The sequence below is a fragment of the Notamacropus eugenii genome, chromosome 1 (genome assembly GCF_028372415.1).
Source record: "Notamacropus eugenii isolate mMacEug1 chromosome 1, mMacEug1.pri_v2, whole genome shotgun sequence".
NCBI lineage: Eukaryota > Metazoa > Chordata > Mammalia > Diprotodontia > Macropodidae > Notamacropus > Notamacropus eugenii.
In genome coordinates this window covers 96,241,176-96,257,061 of record NC_092872.1, presented here as the reverse complement: position 1 = coordinate 96,257,061, position 15,886 = coordinate 96,241,176, and the positions used below count along the sequence as shown (strand labels likewise).

The following is a 15,886-nucleotide window of genomic DNA, read 5'->3' as shown; positions in this document are numbered from 1 at the left end:
CTGACCCCTTCTGCGGCATTCCCACCACCGCGCCTTTATCCGACCCGCCCAGCTGGATGTTTCTCTTTAACTCCTGAGTTCTTCCCCATACGTTCCTTCCGGCGCAAACACTCGTCTACACCGGTGACCTCAGGGATTCGGAAGCTTTCTCTAATGACGCCCATCACAACCCGTCCTCGCCTCTCTGTCCAGGGGCTCCCATAAATCGATCACTTCTAACACCCCAACTGAAAGCACAGCCCGCGTAATCCCACAGAAGTAAACACCTTCTCCACCAGCACGCGTGCCTACGGCAGCTTCCCGGGCCAGAGGCCACCCGATTGGCCCGTACCGGAGAGATCACCGGATGTGACGTGTGATAGGCTGGGGACTCAGGGGCGGAGCCTCGGCCTTTCTGGGCCCGCTGAGGGGGTGGGGCGGTGTGCCGCGCATGCGCGCTGCGCGGGGCTAGGCCCCGCCCTTCTTCCCTTCACTCCCGGGCGGCCGTTGAAAAATGGCGACTGTGGCGGAACTCAAAGCAGGTAGCGGAGGAACGGACGCGTAGGCCGGACAGCTCAGTCTGAGACACAGATGGAGCGGCCTCCGAGCGGGGCTGGGCTGGGGACGGAGTCGGGGCGGAGAGGCCCGGGTGGGCCGCGGCTTGCCTTCTCCTGGGCTTTTCAGTGCCCCCGTTAAGAAGGCAGGGATTTTGCTTTTAATTTGCTACTTTTTGTTCCTCCAGGGTTTGGCACGTAGTAAGCGCTTAATAAATGATTATTGATGAATGGGTCAGTGAGCATTTATCGAGCGCCTGCTGTTGATATTTCTCCCAGTAATTTATTTTATGAAAAGATGGGGGGAGGGGCAGCCCTGCGCTGGGAATCCGAAAAGAGACAAAAACACCCCAGGAATGAGGGGGAGGGGGAGGGGTGTTTCTCTCATTCCCAGATTCCCTGCTCACTTGATTCACTGCCCTTATCACCCCCCCCTTCCTCCCATGCCCCCTGCTGTGGGATTACGTGGACCTGGAGTGGGGTCCTCCGTGGTGCAAACACCTGTCCACCTTACCTTCCAAGGATAACTGGTTTTTCTATTTTTTGTTATAAAACCTCAGGTTTTCAAAAAGTAGAAGATACCCCAGCTAAAATTCCACCTTCCGCAGCAAGGCCGTCCTGATCCTTGATTCTAGTGCCTGCCCCCTCTGTTGGTTATTTCCTCTTCATCCTAATTGTTAATCAGCTTCCCTCGCTCTGCAGATTTAGCTCATGTGTACCTAATTGCTTGTTGTCTCCTTTGAACTGTCTTTTGCCTTTATGTTCCCAGAGTTTAGCAGTGGTGAGCGCATAACAGGCTCTAAATAAATGCTTATTGTCTTTTAAGAGTCTCACTGCAGTCTAAAGCTTTTCAGCCTTTAATAGTTAAAACAGTAACCCTTTTTTTTTTTTTTTTTTTGGATTTTCACAACAAGCTTGTGATCCTCTTAAGAGTTGCATTTTACAGGTAAGGGAACCGGAGGCTTGGATCTAGGGAATTGGACTGGCCCACAGGTATTTGTTGAGCTCCCCCTGCCTGCCAGGCATTGCTCTGAGTGGCTGGATTTGAATTTAGGCCTTCTTAGGTCTCAGGTCCCAACCACTGTGTCTGCTGGGTCATCCAGCTACTTCAGCTCGCCCTGGCGCTTGAGAAGGTCAGGATTTGCCCCTGACCATAGAGCTTGCAGGATGTGATGTGGATGGTGGCAGTGGGTAGGGCGTAGGCCTGGAAGTCGTAGCTGTGAACCCCTGGCAAACCCCTCAACCCTGTTTTCCTCAGTTCCTCATCTTTAAAATGAGTTGGAGAAGGAAGCGTCAAATCCCTGCAGCATCTTTGCCAAGAAACCCCAGAAGGGGTCATGGAGAGTCTAGATAACTGAAAGAGGCTAAAGGAGCGGCTTGGGAGGTTTTGTTCGCTGTTGGTTTGCCCTGACTGATAACCACAGCACCTTGCATCTTTGTAGGGTTTTGCCCTATGTGGGTGTTTTCTCCTGTTATTGACGTTGCAGAAACAGGAGGCTGGTGAAGGCTGGGAAGGGTTCTAGAGATTCGAGTTCTTATCTCGGCTCCCATACTAAGTGCTTGTGTGACCTTAGATACTTATTTTCACTTCTCTAGCCCTGACACTTTGACTCGATGATGTCTGTGACCTCTTCCAATTCTTAGATTCCATGAATGTGTAATTTGGTTTGTTTAGCTGGAGTAAGAGTTCTCAGAGGGAACTGTCTCTTGGATTTTTTCAGCACTTCAGTGATAACGGTGACATTATATGCAGCAGGTGAAGGAGAAATAAAATAGAGCATAGGTACTCTGTAAATACTTGTTAGCTGATAATATTTGTACAGACTATACTTGCATACACAGATGATTGAGGGTTTTAGCATCGTGTAGAAAAGAGGTCATTTAAAAGGCAGACGGCTTCACTGCTTCAATTACAGTAGGGAATATTTGGATCAGCCAAACTTTACTGGAAAATTTATCTTAGAAGTTACTATTGGCAAATGGCTGACAGCTTAAAAACTGTAGGGAGAGCTGGAGTTAGGGCTTTATGGTACCCAGGGGGACATAGGGAGGTGGGCTGGTGCTGGGCTCAGAGATCAGTGAAAGCATCTAGAAGAAACCTCAGGACTCAGTCCGAGGCCATCATTCATTGCTTTGTTGGTAGTACTTTAAAATTCATTTTCTTTGATCTGTGTCCCAAGCTGCTCCATAACAGCATATAAGACTGATCAATGATTTATTTCACTTGCAATTCTTGCACTAAAATATTGTATCTTATTTAATAGTTTTGAAGGATACTCTGGAAAAAAGGGGTGTACTGGGACACTTAAGAGCGAAGATCAGAGCTGAAGTTTTTAATGCACTAGATGATCAAGGTGAAAAACCTCCACCCCTGTCTCATGAAAACCTCCTAATTAATGAGCTAATTCGGGAGTATTTGGAGTTCAACAAATATAAGTATTCAGCATCTGTCCTTACAGCTGGTAAGTGTGGATTGTTTGTTAAGTGAATTCTTTTTGTGTGTGTGTGATTTAGCTTGATGATTCAGTTTTGTCAACAAAAACACCATCTAGCTGCTTGAGAGCTGAAATAGTCTTTTGATCTCCTTCTGAAGCCTGACCAACCAGCTTGCTAGAAAACAACTGGATAAATGAAGCACTGCTTTTAAAAGATTATTATTAATTTTTAACATTCTTTTTAAATTTTGAGTTCCAGATTCTCTCCCTCTCACCCCAGAGATGGCATATCAGTTATATTTGTGAAATCGTGCAAAACGTTTCCATGTTAGCCATACTGCAAAAACAAAAAGCAAAATTAAAGAAAGTGAGGACAATTCTGTTTGTTTGCACTCAGTTCATCCCTTCTCTCTGGAGGTGGATAGAGTCTTTTCATCATGAGTCCTTTGGCATTGTCTTGGGTCACTGTATTGATCAGAGTAATCAAGTCCTTCACAGGTGGTCATCATTGCACTTGGCTGTTACAGTGCACCATGATCTCCTGGCCCTTCTTGCTTCACTTTGGGAATGAAACTCTCTATGCATGCATCTTTTCCTTTTTGTTGACAAGTCAAATGCTTGGTTTTTAATCTCTGGAAAAGTCTTATTCTTGTGATAATTAGGTATTTTCCTAATCAATTTAGGTAACAATCTCTTGTTCAGTATTCCTGTTATCAGCATAGGTATTCTTGGTGTCAAATAGAGCTAGAGTTCCTTGTCAGGATTAACTGGCTTGATAATGTAGAACTTTAAAGAGAGAAACATAATTAGAATGTACTGAACATTAATTTTTAAAGCCATCATAGTACAGATCCTGCAAAGCTAGAAAATTCTCCTGAGTTTTTCAGCCAAAGACTAGTCTGGGTAAGTTTAAGGAGGTTTAATTATCCGTGAATTTTTCAGTCATAGAAATTCTTAAAGACCAAGTCTGAAATGGATTGCGAACTTTATAAGTGGAAGAAATAATCCACATGAAAAAATTATGCATAATTGAAAAATGGGTACAAATCATTTTAAAGTTTCTGGTGTGTAATTTAAAATTTGACCCAGGCATCTAGCTCTATTTTTCTCATCTCTGCTACACTAAGTAGTGTATTTTGAAGCTCTTACATATTACACTAAATTTTTCCATTAATGCTTTAGTTTACTGGCATATATGTAGAAATAAGATTTCTAAAGCCCTGCCAAGTAGAATAACACAACCATCTTCACATTTGAGAGATTAAAGCAAAATTTTTAATGAGAAAAGGACAAACACAGAATACATCATTTTAAGGGGAGGGAGGACATGCTATTACATATTCTGTGATTATTTGTTTTAATATTTGTTGGACATTCACTGCCTTTGAAGCTAGTGAAGGAATGAAATGATGAAACTAAAAAGTTTAAGGAGCAATTTGATGGACAGCCTGGTAGTACAGTGGATAGAGAGCCAGGTCTGGAATCAGGAAGACCTGAGTTCAGATGTAAATGTCCTCATCTGTAAAATAAGCTGGAGAAGAAAATAGCAAAGCACTCCAGTATGTTTGCCCACAGAACCTCATATGGGGTGGGGAAGAGTCAGAAACCTAACAAACACAGTAAACTTGGTTATGGTTCAAGGCCGTTCATCACCTTCCAGTAGTCCTCTTCAGAGATCATAGTAGGTGTGCCTCTTGGGACAAGGACTTTGTCAGTCTTTATCCTATTAAATCTGTTCTGTAAAGAATAGTCAAGTCTCACTGGTAGAGTGGGCGTTGATGCCACTTCTTCTGCTCATCTGGTTATGAAGAAAGTGTTAACTATTTTGACACTATCATTCATGAAGGTACTGCCTGTCTGAGGTTGGGGGGTTTTACCTTGTGCTTAATCTAGGAGAAAGTGCAACACATAGTAATGTCAGAGAGTTGTAGGATGTTAAAGTTTTACTGTGCTTCCTGTATGTGTTTTAACAATATTTTTGAGAGAGTACCAGTTAGCCTCCAGATCTGATTTCTTATCTCCTTTGTTTATCATCCTCTTAGGAAATTCATTTGATTGTATGGTATAGGGTTTACTTCCATAACTTCATAAAACTTAAAAATGCAACTCTTTGCAGGATTATATTTGTGTTTTATGGTACCTGAGGATTTCATAAAAAGAGTCTTTCTTTTTCAGAATCTGGTCAACCAGCAACGCCATTGGAGAGACAATTTCTCATTAAGGAATTAAATATATATGAAGACTCGAATGCAAAAACAGTGTAAGACATTATTTTTTTAAGTTTTCCTTTTTTTTTTTGTTTTTTTATCCACATCTCTAAAGGCAAACAGTTTCCCAGTGTTTGTTTCAGTTAACAGTAGAAGTTAGTTTATAAACCCAAGAGGTTTGTGAAGTGGACAATTTTGGGCTGTGGTGGCAGACCAGATTTTCTTGAAAGGCATCTTGCAAAGTCACATATTTTTGCAATGCTTTCTTAGGTCTGCTCCAATAAACCCTAGCCAAAATTCTTGGGGCCATTCAGTGGTTGCCTGGAGAAAACCTCTCTTGAGTTTAGAGACTGTATCTTAATGTTTATTTATCCTCTTCAATAGACACCTAGCACAGTTTCTTGCACATAATAATTCATAAAGTAAATATTTATAGCTGAATGAATGAAGGGAAGAACATTTAGAAAAACAATGTAAAGAAAATTGCGAATGTTTCTATTTGTTTTCTTGACCAGAAATAGTCCTTTGGTTAAGTCTTGTTTATTCATAAATTTTCAAGGGGTTTTCTCTTAGTCTCTCTTCAAATAATTCATGTGCCAAGTAGATGAGGCTTGAGAGTTCAGTACTATTTAATTATTTTATGACTAATGGCATAATACCACATTATTTTTGTTGCTTAGCTGTAGGTGCTGATTTATCTCAGCTACAGTACTATTTCTTCGCTTTTTAAAAAAAAAAACATTTTTTCTATTTTTATTTTAATTGTTTCATATTGTGTGGAGTATGGAAGTAAGTACGGTATAATTTTAAGTAAATTGTGTTTATTTTTTATAATTTAAACCTAGAATTATTTTAAAAATTAAAAGTGATTGCTGTGTGTCATATCTGAGCTATTAGTTATTTCAAGAATTTATTTAGGGGGTTATGTTTAATAAAAGATGAGACCTTTGAAAGCTTTTTTTCTTTTTTTTTGGAGGGAGGAAGACAGGGCAATTGGGGTTAAATGACTTGCCCAAGGTCATATAGCTAGTAAGTGTCAAGTGTTTTGAGGCCCGAATTTGAACTCAGGCCCTCCTGACTCCAGGGCCAGTTAGACTGTTATTACACTGATGTCTAGCTTTTAAAATGTGTGACTTATACATTTCTAGTTTTGCCAACTTCTTTTGTGTGTATAGCATATTGAAGACAGTTAATTAAGAGAGACTTGTTTTATTTAACATTTATGATGATCCTCTTTTTAATAAGGAATACCAAGCATATAATATAATAGAATCATGAAAGTTTGTCACTTTAAGTGGACAGCAAATAATTAAAATGTAGACATTTGTGATATTTAGTTTTTACAGCAAAAATAAGCAAAAAAAATCCTTTTATTGAATCCATAATTTTAGAGTTTGAATTGCTTTTTAGTAAATCAGGTCAGGCAAAAAAATAAAATTTTCAGACCTGTGTGAAGGAAGATTGAGATAATTTTTAAAAATTTCCCCAAACTAGCATGATTAGTATAAAGTCATTTTTTCCTTTTGAGTCAGTTAATTTAGGATGGCATCTTGTACTCAGACCTAGAAGGGGCCTTAGAAGCAATTTGGTACAGGGATTCTTAACTTTTTATGTTTCCTGACTCCCTTTGACATTGGTTTCTAGTGAAAATAATGGGCACAGAATAAGGTTTTTAAATTTATAAAGTACAGGGATTACCAAGGATATTAATTATATTGATATGCAATTATAAAAAAAAATTTTTTTTTAAGTTCATGAACTACAGATGAACAACCAATGATACAGCACAACACACCTCACTCCCATTTTATAGATGTGGAAACTGAGAGAAAGTGAAATTACTTGCCCAAGATTAGCCAGTTAATAAATTGCAGAGTTGGAAGAAACCAAGTTCTATTTCTCTTAATGTTTTTAGTCTATCCCATGGTCAGATGACCAAATGGGTTTTGGTAGTATAATTTAATGTTTCAAACAGGCGGCATCAATAGTTATAACAGAGTGAGGAGGAAGTTGTCTTTGCCCTACGTGTTCAAGCCCTACATGTTTTTTCTTGTTTTGAAAAAATATTTTTGGGTTGGATTTTAATTGAAATTTTGATACTGCGCTGAAAATAAATCTGCCCCTTCAGGCTGATGTTGAATTTTTGGAGTTAGTATTTCACATGAGTGATACAGTTGTTTTAAGAGTAGCAATTTAATAGATACTTATTAAGGCCCAGACATAGTCCCTGCTTTAAAAAACTATAGAATGACAGAGGTGTAGAGAACTCAAGAGATAATAGAATCCTAGATTTAGAGCTGAAAGTTGGCCTTTGGTGTTTTCTAGGCAGCTCACCCTTTTATGGATGAGAAAATGAACCTGCTCAAGATCATATAGGTAGTAAGAGGCAGGTGTTCATCATTGTACAACTGCCTCTTGTCAGTCCTTGTTCTGATCATGAAAACTCTCCACAGCCGGGGCATAAAACTCAAAAAGAAACTAAACATATATAAAGACTCCTTTGGGGCTACATGTTTTCTGTGTTTTATTGTATTTTTATTTATTTTATCTGGTTTGGGCCATCCTAGGGATTGTTGTGCACCACATACAGCGTGGAATCTACATATGCCCAACAAGTGGTCCTTCAGCCTTTGCTTGAAAACCTCTGCTGATATGGATAATACCTTATCTGATAATATAACCCATTGTATTTTAGTTAGCTCTAATTGTTAGGAAAAGTAATTATGTGGGGTAAAATCTCCCTATAAAATATCCAGTTAGTCCTAGCTCTGCTCTTTGAGACCAAACAAGATAATTCTAATCTTTCTTCAACGACGCTTTCAGCTAATTGAAGACAGTTACCAAATTTTTGGCAAGCCATCTTTTTCCCAGACTAAGCATCCTTAGTTACATGAGTCCTATGTGTTATACTTTTCAGTCCCTCCATCTTCCTGGTTGTCCTCCTTTAAATATTCTTGCTTGTCAGCATCCTTCTAAAATATGGCACCCCAGACTGGACACAAAACCAAATGTGGTTTTCCTTGCTCTGGACATTTCACTTTTGTAACATAACCTAAAATTGCATTGGTTTCTGTATCATACTGTTGACTCATTTTGTACTTGCAATTCCTTTTCACATGAACTGTTTTCTAGCTGTTTCTCTTCTATCCTATTCTTGTGCAGTGGAGTTTTTAAACCAAATTTAGGACTTTACATTGATCTCACTTAAATTTTTCCTTGTTATTTTCAGCCCATTGTTGCAATCTAGGGTTTTTTGGATCCTCTCATAGAAAAATTTGTATTTGATCTTAGAGGTAATAGGGAACAACTAGAGTTTAAGTAGGAAGAAACATAGCCTTTAGGAATATGACTTTGGGGGGTATGTGGAGTATGAATTGGAGAGGGCAGGGAGACTATTTCAATAGTACTGGCTAGAGACCTCAAGTGTCTGAAATAAAGAGGTGGCTTTGTGAGTAGAGAAAAGGAGGTACATGTGAGAGATGATGTTTGGAGATAAAATTGACAAGACTTGGCAGATGCTTGTATGTGAGAAGTGAGGGACAGGGAGCAGTTGAGAATGAATCCAAAGTTGTAAACCTGGTGCCTGGAGGTGTGCTAGTACCCTTGGATGTAACACAGAAGTTTTGAAAGCAGTGATTGAGAGTTGGGGAGGGGGCTGTCAGAGAATGAGTTCTGTTTTGGACTTGGTCAGTTTGAGATGCCTACTGGATATCCTATTCTGAATGTCCAGAGGCAGTTTGTAACATGGAATTTAGGATAGATGAGGCATTAGGTAGAGATGATAAATCCATGGGAACCAATGAGCCCACTAAGAAAGAGAACATAAAAGAGCCCAGGATAAAATTTGAGTGTTTACTCAGAGTTAATCCATATTGTAGATGACGATCTGGCAAAGGAGACCAAGAAGGAAAGGTCATACAGGAAGGAGAAAGAAGAGAGGACAATACCACAAGAATCCAGAAAGAATATCCAGGAGAAGATGGTCAGAGGCGTATGTTCAAGTCCTGATTCTGGCCTTGAGTTGGTCACTCTTCCCTAGTACTCCTTTGTTTCCTTATCTTTAACATGAAGTAGTTAAATTTAGGTGATCTTTAAGGTTCCTTAAAACCCTTATAGTATGTGTTTGTTGATGACATGTTTTATCTAAATTGGAAGGTGTTTAATAAAATGATAATAACTATCTTGGATTTAAAAGAAATATTAGCTGTTGGTATTTATGTCAGAAAATGTTTTACAAGACTTTTGTGGCCCTTTTTTTCTCCCCAGAAATTGCTGTTTCAAAATGAGTGTTTCTTTTCATTTTAATCTGCTTTTATTTATTTTGTTTTCTCTCTCCCATAGACCTCTTCTGTATGGAATTATAGCTCATTTCTTACATGCAAATAAAGATGGCTTCCAAACCACTTTGGTAAAAGGATCTTCACTGCAGCTTCCAAGATGAAATTTCATCAGGCAGCTCAATTTAAAAAGCATGAAATGCATGTAAGTTTTTAAAAAAACACATCTTTTAACTGTAATTGAATGTTAATTTCTGTTTTGTTAATGTTTCATAATTTTTTCCTTGTAATATTTAATTGTGAACATAATTTTATTTAATTTTGGACCAAATATTGTTGCATTATGGTGTTAATTTATACTTTCTAGCCCCAAGATGCTGAGGGAATCCCTGGGAGAAAATGATCATGAACAAAATTCTGAGATTCAAATTAGTATTTCTTCACAGAAATAAGAGTTCCTGATGAAAGCTTTGTTGCAGATTGAATCCTAGTAATTTCTGAGAATCACAGAATTTTAAAGTTGGAAGGTACCTCTGCAGCCATGTAACCTAATCCAGAAAGAAGTCTCTTGCAACTACCTGACAAGTGGTATCCAGCCTCTGCTTGAAAACACCCAAATGGAGATTGGGGTTGGGGCACAGGGAGAAAAGCAAGTAATCCTCCGCATCTCAGGACAATCTATTCCACTCATGGATGATATTTTACTGATCAGGCCTAAATTTGCCTTTACAGTTCTCACTTTGTCATTCTTGGTTCTGTCATCTGGTGTCAGACAGCAAGCCAAATCCCTTTTCCAAATGACAGTACTTCACGCCCTTGAAGGCAGCTAGCAGGTCTCTTCTCTTCAGGCTAAACATCCTTACTTTTTTCTGCTGATCCTCATATGACATGGACTCAAAACCCTTTACTGTTCTAGTTACCTTTTCCTAGATTTCCTCCAAGATAATTTATCACTATCATCCCTAAATATGCCAGAGGTATTCTTGGTGGGACACAACACAGCAGCTCCCTTAACCCTTTATTCCTAGAAGCTAAACCTCAAGGTTACATCAGCTTTTTTAGCTGCCATAGCACTGCCATATCACATTGGAAAAATAGTATATTTTATCATAGAGGAATTTTTTTTTTAAAGAACAAGTCACTGTTATTTGATACTTGATTTACAAAATGTTAGAAATAATACAACTAGGATATATTTTAATAGCAAACAATCACAGTGTTTTCTTAAATTATTAAAAAACCCCATTTTCATGCTTTCCCTCCCAGACGTTTCTTAATGAAGTATCCTACTAACTTCTGGGGTCTCTTTTGATACTCAACAAGGACCTCATGGGGGCTGCTAATCTGATCTTCACAGAGACGATTTAAAAGAGTAACACACACGACAGTGGCTTTGGTGCCACTAGCACCACACATGGCTGCAAAGATAGAAGATTCCATCTCAGTGTTTCTTATTCCTGCACCATAGGCTGCCTGTAAATATTCTTGCTTATCCTTGTTGGTATATGAGCAGAAAGCACCATCCAGCCGAGCTTGACCTTCATAGAAATCTAAGGTACACATGGTGTTCCCCATAACAGTATTAAACTCATTCATCTCCTTGGCACATGCCATTAATTCTTGATTTAGGTCATCTCTGAGTTCCATATTTTGCACTATGCGTTTCCCCAATGCAATCTGTTCAAATTCAGGTTTGAAGCAAGAATCCATAGCTTTTCTAGTTACCACCACTGAACCAGGCTCCGGACCTATTCCACCACACATGCCAATGCAAATGACAACAACATCCGAACACTTGGTATGATACAGTAACTTGATGAGTTCATGTAACATGATTCCAGTGGAAGGAACTCCCATACCATGACTAACTGATAACACAGGTCCAATCTTATACATGGCATAACGGTCAGTTCCTTCACAAATGTTAGGATGGTCCATGCCAGGTTGTGCAAGTTCCAACTCTTCACCGATATAGCTAATGAAAGCTTTCATCCGGGCAGGACTTCCTCCAACACATACAAACTTTACATCTCCAAACATGGCCTGTAAATCATGGGTTTTAGTTCCAAGATTGAAATGGTAAAGTATATCTTCCTTCATTTCTGAGATATTTGGGTTTGAAAGGTGAATTGAGTGTTCACCTGAACACTGCAGATTTCCAGATTTCTTTTCCTGAGTTGTCATTCTTTAGCAGCAGTTGGACCCTAAGCTGTGTGCGCTGGGTGGGCTGCTGATCCTAGTCGGACTAGGTAAGGCAGCGCACCTGGGGCCTCTCTCAGCCCGGACAGCCTGGTCTGCGCAGCTACTGACTCCTCACACCCCCGGGATGATTGCCATAGAGGAATTTTTCAATTTTAAAAGCAAATTCAATTGTACGAACCCTTTATATTACTCTTTGATGTCTTAAATTCTCAACTCCTGGAGCTATTTATTATTTTACAGATACTTCATACTAAATGAGAGAAATCTAATTGTGTATATAAAAGGTATGTAAGCAGTAAGCTTGAGTTTTCTTTCCCTTTGGGGTGGCATGAAGCAAGGAGGGTTCTTTAGAATTCCTCTAAAGTCCCTATGTTGTATGGGTTTTATTTTAAAGGCGGACTGCCATTTAACCATGCCTTCCCCATTCTGTACTTGGGAATTTTTTTTTGCCACAAGTATAAGATTTTACATTTATGTATCCTATTGATTACTGCCCTCTCACCCTCCTACCCTACCCAGATATGATAGGGAGACTATTCCTTGCTCTCCTAACTTGCTTATGGTGTCACCCTCTATTCTAAATAATGTACCCATTTTGACCTTATATGAACTTGCTTTTAAAATTGAAAAATTTCTTTATGATAAATGATATCCTTTTTTATAAGTGTTCAAAGTTTACATTTTGTTAATTTGAGCACTTATTTGTTTATTATCCTTATTTTATTCTATTATTTAAAATACATTGCATTCCAACATGCCTTTCAGTAAAGTTATATGTTTACCTCCATCTCTGCAGTCTGATTATCTTTGAAAACTCATTATTAACTACTGTTAGTACATCCTTAATCCTTGACATTTTACCTCTGTTAAAATATTTACGCTTTTTGTCATAAGAGAAAGTAAGTGGATAAAATATTCATTATTGCTATAAGAATTCTGTCTTCTTAATTTTTAAGGCTGTTGTCATATATTCTATACTTCCTGGAAACTTTTAAGTGATTTTTACTCATATTTTACCATAATTTAGGGAAATTCTCAGTGAATCTACAAAGTCATTTTTAAGGAAAATAGTATTCAAACTACCAGGTAAATTCTCTTCTTACCACAAGAGGGTGCTCTAAAACAGACATTTTTTTAAACAAGAATGTTTTTTTCAGTGAGAAACTGGCATTAGAGACTATGGATTAAAAATGGTATCACATAGAACTTGTGAGATTTCTGTTTTTCTAATAGAATGTAAAGTGATTTCAGTTCTCTTAATATAGATTTACTTGCCAAATATAGTCTTTTTACCTTAAAATGAGTAGTTTTAAATTGTGGTAATGTAAATTTCTACTTCTTTAATAGTATATGGAAAAATTATGTTAAAATGTAGTTACTAATAAGAGAATACAATCCTCTCTTTTTGTGCCAAACTATACAACGTTCTCATTCTTAAAAGTGAAAAGGTCTGTAATTTCGTTAATGTGGAGGTACTCACTCCACTGTTACTAAGTATGAGTTGTCCTTTCCTTCATTGGTCATTTCATGATTTGCTTCAGCCACAAATTCATCTCCTGGTGCTCAACCTTCTGATAATAAACCCCTCCAAATTTAACTAGACTGATCCTTGAGCAGTTACCTATTGCTAGACCCTTTTTAGATTACAATTACATATTGAAACTCATAGCTTTCAAAAATCTAGGATCACTAACCTCTGTACTATGAAGTGATATCTGAAGAAAACTTTTAGTGGAGAAAAATTCTCATAAAATGGAAGAATAAATTTTTGTAATAGTAAAATTTATTTAGAGCTAACTTCCCAATTTTGACTTTGTGTAAATGTTAATTTTGTATATGTTTTATATTTCAGATGGTCATTTAGAAAAGTAGAGGTTAATGGGCACTAATTCAGAAGATCATGTTTCTGAAGCTGTGAAGAAGTAGCTTTCATTTGGTGCAAATAAGCATCTTTTTAATTTCCATATGTATATGTTAAATTGTTATTTATTGTGATATGACAATATGTAAGTAACATGTATGTTTTGTAGAAATGTTTGTTTCCAGAACATATTTAACTATCTCATGTTTTTCTACGTTTGTGAATAAAGGTTAACTTTGTCATTGAGCTTACTGAATTTTATTTGAGGAAGATAAGCATTTTGTTTTTAGGCAGTATTTTAGAAGACTCCAGACTAGTGGAAAGTGACAGTAGTTTGATTTACCATAAAATTCCCTTCTTTGCCTTACTTGTCCCTACTGGGAAACAGGGCTGAACATAGCTGTGTGTTTTTCAGCATCATTCACTGTATTTCTTTGTCCATAGCAAAACCACTTCAAAATACCTACATTTACATATGCAAATATATAGAGAGCAGAATTAAAAGGCAAAGGTAATAAAAATCGTATTAAAACTGGAAAAACTGATAAATCAATAATTTGTGGATTGTAAGGTGATTTTCCAAGCTGTTTTTTCCAGCTTTTAATAGTTGAGGTTTTTAAAATTGCCTTAGAATATGCATTTTTAATTTCTCAGTGATCTTTTACCTTAGAAAAGTTTATGCTTTTGTTGGAAAGGTTAATTTAGAGGTTGGGCAAAGAACTAGCTCTTTAAATTTCCATTAAGTGAAACAGAGGGCCCACTTTATAGTAAGGACATGTGCAACTGTGGGCATGAAGGGACAGGTTTGGGGTTAAATAAATTACCAGGTTGTGTCTACCTGTTAAAAAGACGGTATTGTTTAGCTTTTATAGAGTCCTCAATTGTATAGTTAAAGGATGAAATATTAAAGTGCTTACCCCATACGCACATCTGGGGATCTTCATTAAAATTTATTTTGGCTTCAAAATAGAAAGTATCATGAAATTTTCTTACAGAGTTAGCTCTTCTAAAATTCGTTTTCTTCCACATTCATTAGTTATATGTATAATGTGGAGTTAACATTTTCCCAGTTGCTATGGAATGTATCTAAGTCTGGTGCCTTAGTAGCAAAAGTTACATGCAATGTAATAAAAGTAAAATTTTGAAATACATCTGTTTGTTCTAGAGAAATTTTAGCCTAAGTGGAAACCCTTGTTTATTAACGTTAAGGGCTGGTTTCAGAAAGACTCCTTCCATCTGAAAATACTTTGCACTGATTTTATATTTGATGGTAATTGGCAATATGTAGCATTTTGGGATTAACAGATCAAAAGTGTTTCCAGAATATAAGATTTTTTAAGTGCTACCATTAGCCATAATCTTTAAAGTCATCAGATTTTAAATAGATCATTCTACTATACAGTTAAGAATTTAAGTACAATTGAGTGAATAAAGCTATATAAAGATTGAAGAAAGCTAGTTACTAATTTAAAATGAAATTTGTACTATGCGATTACAATTATGAGTTCCATTGTATGGTATGTAGGAGTATAAATGTCTGGATTCTTCCCGGAAGATGCTGGCAGTGAACACTGAACTTACCTCAGGAATTGCAATCATATAGGACCAGATTCAGTCAAAATTAAGTACTGTAATTTTGGACGCAGATGTAAAAAACATCAAAATAGAAGCTAAATAGAATTGTGTCACATACAGACCCTAGTGCTTTTGGAAGCAGTGTTCGTAATAATTTTTATACTATGGTAACTTTGATAATTTAAGTGTATCTTTCAATAAATGAAGTTAAAGCACCTTTTTGTAATTTTTGTGTGGCCTTTGTTTAAAAGGACATTTGGATTACTGTTCTGGCATCAAGTTATACACAATTTTGGAATAATTTGGAATAAACTAGAGTTTGGCTAAATTTTGTCATTCTGGAATCCCCTTGGGCCCCATCATTGTATATGGTTTAATTTAGAAAAACAGCTTTTTTCTAAATCTTTAAATGAATTTCTTCTTACCTTAATCATGGCCACTAAAGTTACTTGCTGTTTTGAGGATAGTTGTTACCAAGCGTAGTCTTTACTTTAAATGACATCCTGTTTTTAGAATAGAAAAATGGGTAAGACACTAAAAGGAAGACTTCATCTAGAAGGAAGCGATGTTAACAGTACCAAAGTCTGTTTGATCAGCTTACCATAATCATTAAGCCTTTTTATTAATAAAGGATTGGTGGCTTTTAGTGGACAGTTAGAGATTTTATCGGTTCAGAGGAACATGTAGGATTAAGGGAAGAAAAAAATTGATTACAAAAGATACCCAAAAGGGAAAAAGTAAACACTTTGGGAAGATGAGAATGAACTGGTAGCCAAGGTAGGGTTTTAGGATTATG

At 37.4% G+C, this 15,886-nt stretch overlaps 1 protein-coding gene and 1 pseudogene across 3 annotated transcripts; one reads left to right on the top strand and one right to left on the bottom strand.

Annotated features, from left to right (window-relative positions):
• Positions 1-356: 356 nt before the first annotated feature.
• CEP20 (centrosomal protein 20) lies at positions 357-15,305 on the top strand. Of its 3 annotated transcripts, XR_011967286.1 has the most exons (6): positions 388-521; positions 2,798-2,995; positions 5,144-5,228; positions 9,054-9,166; positions 9,517-9,657; positions 13,507-15,305. XR_011967286.1 is itself a non-coding variant. In XM_072610418.1 (5 exons), exons 1-4 carry the CDS (start codon positions 494-496, stop codon positions 9,614-9,616), a joined length of 411 nt encoding a protein of 136 aa, XP_072466519.1. In that variant the 5' UTR covers positions 357-493; the 3' UTR covers positions 9,617-9,657; positions 13,507-15,305. The 3 variants fall into 3 exon arrangements, 2 of the variants coding, with proteins under 2 accessions (XP_072466519.1, XP_072466530.1); XM_072610418.1 differs by lacking the exon at positions 9,054-9,166 and having other exon boundaries at positions 357-521; XM_072610429.1 differs by lacking the exons at positions 9,054-9,166; positions 9,517-9,657; positions 13,507-15,305 and having other exon boundaries at positions 415-521; positions 5,144-5,232.
• On the bottom strand, positions 10,701-11,725 carry LOC140504935 (uridine phosphorylase 1 pseudogene; annotated as a pseudogene).
• Positions 15,306-15,886: the final 581 nt, after the last annotated feature.

Coding starts and splice junctions, on each gene's coding strand:
- CEP20 (XM_072610418.1), top strand. CDS start 494: ATGGCGACTGTGGCGGAACTCAAAGCAG. Junction 2,996..5,143: donor AGCATCTGTCCTTACAGCTG/GTAAGTGTGGAT, acceptor TTTCTTTTTCAG/AATCTGGTCAACCAGCAACG. Junction 5,229..9,516: donor GACTCGAATGCAAAAACAGT/GTAAGACATTAT, acceptor TCTCTCCCATAG/ACCTCTTCTGTATGGAATTA.